The sequence below is a fragment of the Gossypium hirsutum genome, chromosome D02 (assembly GCF_007990345.1).
Source record: "Gossypium hirsutum isolate 1008001.06 chromosome D02, Gossypium_hirsutum_v2.1, whole genome shotgun sequence".
In the NCBI taxonomy this organism is placed as follows: Eukaryota; Viridiplantae; Streptophyta; class Magnoliopsida; order Malvales; family Malvaceae; genus Gossypium; species Gossypium hirsutum.
This window is the reverse complement of record NC_053438.1, coordinates 27,285,184-27,290,440: the sequence shown is the minus strand read 5'-3', so window position 1 is coordinate 27,290,440 and position 5,257 is coordinate 27,285,184. Positions and strand designations below refer to the sequence as shown.

Sequence of the window (5,257 nt, the reverse complement as noted above, 5' to 3'; positions counted from 1 at the left end):
TAAATTATCTTATATAAAGATAATGCAATTAAACGGTGATTACTATGTAAAAATTCAACAAATTCATTAAATGATAATTTGCTGAACACAAGATTTGAAAGTATTCAATGTATCGATTATGTGATATTGTCATTAAAGGGCACGGACTTTTTCTTCTATCAATGTTTTGTCTCATAAATTTTCTAGTAAAAATATTTGGTGAGGCAACTTGATAATGGAACTTTAACACCCATGATACCCGTAAAAAAATCTATTCTGAAATTAACTTCACGTACATATTTTGATCCTTTGTTTTTTATTTTTGGCTATATTCAAATAAAAACTTTATAATCTCAAAATGAAATTCGTAAATCACCAAGGAATTTCCTGACCATCCCACGCAAAAAACTTACCATTATCCCGTTGTTTTGCGTTGTTAATAATGTTTAAGAGCTTTTGCACGGAGAACTCTTTGGTGAAAAGCTTTTCCGCGGGTACATTTCTTTGGAATGGCCTCGATAGATCGGTATCCACCGTGCCTGGGTGCAAAAGAATGCATGCAATTGGGTCTTTCTTCCTTGCAAATTCAACCGAAATAGTTTTCGTCACTGCATGCGATCAAGTCAAATAACAAATGACATAATACACAAGTTCAATAAAACTATATGTCTAAAAGTGTATCATTGTAGATATGTGACAAAAGGAGTTCACAACCTATATTGCTTGGATTCTTCATTTGAAGTACTCACGTTCGGCATTCATGTCTAACACATGGATATGGGGATATAAACTCCAAAAATCCTCCAAGTACATGTAAAACCTTAGAAAAGTCTAATCATGCCATGTCTGACACGTACTCGTACTCAAGTCCAAGTAACATAGTTCACACCTCTATCACTTCATAGTGTGAAAACTGACGAGGAGATAAAGTGTATACAACTGAAAACAATAGATAATGAAAACATTTTTCCCCATAGTTTATCTATATTTTCGTTGTTGAAAACTATGATCCTACAGACTTAAAGGGAAGAAAATCATACATTGATTAAGTGCAGCCTTTGAAGAGCGATAACTATGCCATCCCCCTAGACGATTGTCACCAATGGAACCGACTCTGGCACTTATGTTTGCCACAACTGCAACATCCCTGTCAGTGCCAAGCAGTCCTCCAACTTTCAGAAGAGGCCACATATGCTGTAAGCAATACCACAAACAAGGATATCTAATATATTGTTAGCCAACTCCCATCAGGACCAAAAGACAATGAGGAACTCCAATTCAAGCATAATATTCAAAAATAGGATTCCAATAATGTGTAGCCATTGCAACATAATGCATATTGCATTTGAAAACACTTCTGCAAGGGCTCACTTAAATAAAATATTTTAACAAAAATGGTGATGCATAGACTCTCCTCATCATAGCGGCAAACAATCTATTATTGGGGAGAAAAGATTGAAGAATGGGCACAGAAAGATGCGAAGATATTATCTTCTTGGTGGAATACTATGAAATCACAAAGGGTACCATACAAGATGCTCAAGATGGATGTAGAGGTACCATACAAGCACACACTACTGAATGGGAAATCCAAACCAGGATATGTGTTGAGACTTACATGGTAGACTTCAACATAGCTAATGCGAGGACAGGTACTGATTTTAATTTACTCCACCTAGTTCCTTTTCTAATGTTGGTGACCAGAAGACAATGATTTTATCAGCATATGAGAATTCCAACAACCAGAGTCTACCAAAATTTGTAGTCTCCTGCCTATTTATATTAGAACATTAAGTAGCACAAATGACTAAGACAGCCATTAACCTAAACACTTAATGCAATCTTAATACCTTGTACATCCTTAAATGTTCAATATAGATCAATAGATCACGTAGCACTTCTAAAAGAATTTGACAGAAATGAGAAAACTGGTTATAGAAACAAACTAATTACACCAAAAGCCTTTTGACATGCACAATTGAGAAACATATCAATATTTTGCTCGGAGGGGCTCCTTCATCTATCTATAAAACCCATCTTTCTCTCTAAATTCTTTGAATCTCCAAACTTCAACTTCCCCTTTCTATTTCTAACACAACTATTCTCCATGTAAAGGAAAAAAGAAACAGAATCTTATAGAAGTTCCAAACTTGAAGCCTTAAATTGTTGTGACTGCAACACCTTCGTCTACTAAATAACAAATAGAAGAAATAAAATAACCAAAACATCTTAAATCCTTTAATCCACAAAACAAAGAACTCAATTAATAAAAATCTAGCATAAACTGGTTTGATGGGTGATACGATACTTAAGTTACACATTCCTATCATGCAGGTATCACCAAATATCAAGAACATATACCTTTTCGATGGATCAACCCAAGCTGGAAAAAAAACGAAAATTTGAATACATGGTTCTAATTATATGAGATTTTTGAGAAAGAAACCACAACAAAAGAGATGAGACTCCGTCTTTTAGTTTTGCTTATGTTATAGCCAAGACCGTTCCATTTGCCTACAATAAGCTAAGGTGACTGCTAGATCAGAATTACTGTCTAGTTTTTCTTTCTTTTTTCCTTTTTTTATTGAAAAATGGTGACATTTTAGACAAGATGCAAAGTTCATATCAGTTGTTACAAACTGAAGCTAGAGTTAAGAATGAAATTAGTGATTAGTTCTTTTTTTTGGCCAAACATTAGAGACAGCAGATAAATGTTACCCCTCAAAATATGTTTAACAAAATGACGACCATGACAATTCTGCCAAATGAAAAATCTAGCATTTTTATCATTATCAACAACAATGCTAACAGAATGTACTTTGACTGCAAATAGCTTCCTTAATCAAAAGAAGTCTGGGGCTATTATAGAACATTCAGGGTCATTTGAAAGTTAAAAGTTGAAAGAAAAGTCTTCCAGAATTTTTATTTTATATTTTTTAAAGAAACTTAAATCAAAGTCAGCATACCTTGATAACTAAAATAGGACCCACAGCATTAACCTCATAAGCAAGCATCATGGATGACTTCTGTACTTTGCTCAGTGTAGTTTCTGCACCGAAATCAAGGGAGTTCAGTCATCTGCCTATGCAGCAAATTGAAACATGAAAGGAAGAAGAACAGGGGAAGAGAGTGTAGGGGCAGAGCTCAAGTTCCTCTTTTAGTACAGATGTAAGACATTGATGATGTTAAAGCCTCAAAAACTTTCTTAAAGTAATGGCAGAAAGTTAAACCTGGTTGCAGAACACTGGGTATTGAAAGAATGCCTGATGCATTAATGAGAAGGTTAAGAGAGCCATATCTTTCTGTTATGGACCTTGCTGACTCCTGAAGCGCGATGTGTCAATGTTCAGTCTCATTTTTGACATATTTGATATTATGCTACACGGACTCCTCATTTTTCCTAAAGTAGCCGTATCGAACACTGTGTTCGACACGTATTCAAACATGCGTACAGGGATGCTCCAAATTTATGGAAAAACCAAGAAAAAAAAAATTAAACATACCCGTATAGAAACATACTTGTATCCAACGCTAAGTCCGGGTAACATAGATTTGATTTGTAAGACAACAAATAAAATGGAAGAAACAGAATAAGATAATGAACCTCTATAGTACTTTCAACAGTCACATCCAATGGTAATACATTAAGGCGTTCAGCAAACTGATTTTTTAATTCAAGAAGCGCTGTTGCCTTAGTAGGATTACGACACGTGGCAATAACATGCCCTTTTCCATTCTTTTCCAGCATTTGTTTAACCTGAACCGACAAGTGCACGTTTCAAAATCAATTTGCCTCTTCGAATTAAAATATATGCAAATTAAGCAATAACGAAAACTAGTCCCTTCTCTTCATAACCAATTATTCTACTGCAGCTGCTTAGAAGTTCCAAGCAAATCATGCAAGTCCTTAACACCATATCATTATCCTTCTATGGCAGTAAGTAAAACTACGAGTTACATAGCCATTCAACAAGAAAAGAAAAAAGAAATGGTGTCACTGGGACATGAAGCTGAGCCTGGTAATTGGGTCACTAGGACATGCCTAAAGTAAATAGAATGATAAGGTTATGTTTGACAATGATGATTTAAGTATTTAAGTAATCCGTGTACTAAGATCAATAGTCCAATTTAGTCCTTACACTATAGAACTGAGTAACTTAATCCTTGTATGGTTGATATTGATATAAACACGTAAAATTGGTTAATAGAAATTGTGTAAATGCTGCCATATACTTTTGAAATCTGAGAGCATATGTTGTTTAATAGTAGAAAATATTTTGCTGCTACAAGTCTGCATAATCAAATTTCAAAAGTCCATTTCAGCATTTTATTTGTTCGCACTAATATTAAAAATAGAAGGATATAATTACTAGTTGTAAATATAAAGACTAAACTGCACTTTTAACTATAATACGGTGACAGCCTAGATACTTTAACAAACAATGACGCTTGATAAGAAGTTAGACTAATGAGTTTCAATTGAAATTTTGCTACAAAGGGAACAATCTAGTTATTAAAAAAAAAATCCTGTACATGCAATTGCATTTTTTTACCAAAACCCACTATTAAATAATATAACGTAACATGGGGGAGAGAATCAAAATAAACAACGAAGAGAATGTACAAGAATTAGATAAACAAAAAGAAGGGGGAATTCTTATTAATCCTGAAATGAGAATCAGGGCTTACAAATTCGAGACCAATTCCTCGAGAAGCTCCTTGAACCATTGAAACCCCACCTTCCCATTTCTGAGCAGAAGCAAATGATTGGAGTCTCATGGGAATCGCCATTAATTGTGGGTGGGTGTGAAGGAAAAACCTCATCGTCTTTTCGTTAACTAACAACCCAAAGTCCCAAGGCAAGCAAAGGAGAGGGATATTGCAATTTCAAGTTTCATTTAACAATCATAAAACTCTCATCTGAATGGTTTTCCCAGAGTTTAGTGTCGGCAGGGTGAGTCGGTGGGTGCTACGCTTTCCACGTTAGATCCCCCTCCCCCCCCCCCCCCACAAAAAAAATGTATATCCATTGGTTTTTTTTTTCAATATTTTGAAAAAAAAATTAAAATTAATTAAATAAATTTTAAATTTTTTATTCTATCAATCAATTTATTATAACATCGAAATTAATTACTTTAAAATTAATTTAATTTTAAAATTTTAAAATTTTTATTATACGTTTTCAACTAATTAACTTAGATAACTCATATTTAATAATTTTTACGAAAGTTAATATTTTTATTATATAATATTAAATTATTAGCTAAAATAAAAAGAA

The 5,257-nt window shown here is 33.7% G+C and overlaps 1 protein-coding gene across 1 annotated transcript; it reads right to left on the bottom strand.

Annotated features, from left to right (window-relative positions):
• Positions 1-235: 235 nt before the first annotated feature.
• LOC107910667 (C-factor) lies at positions 236-5,007 on the bottom strand. Its single transcript, XM_016838605.2, has 6 exons — positions 4,669-5,007; positions 3,584-3,736; positions 3,210-3,303; positions 2,946-3,028; positions 1,020-1,173; positions 236-587 (listed from the first exon to the last, which is right to left on the bottom strand). The coding sequence occupies exons 1-6, from the start codon at positions 4,801-4,803 to the stop codon at positions 352-354; spliced, it is 855 nt and encodes a 284-aa protein (XP_016694094.1). The 5' UTR covers positions 4,804-5,007; the 3' UTR covers positions 236-351.
• Positions 5,008-5,257: the final 250 nt, after the last annotated feature.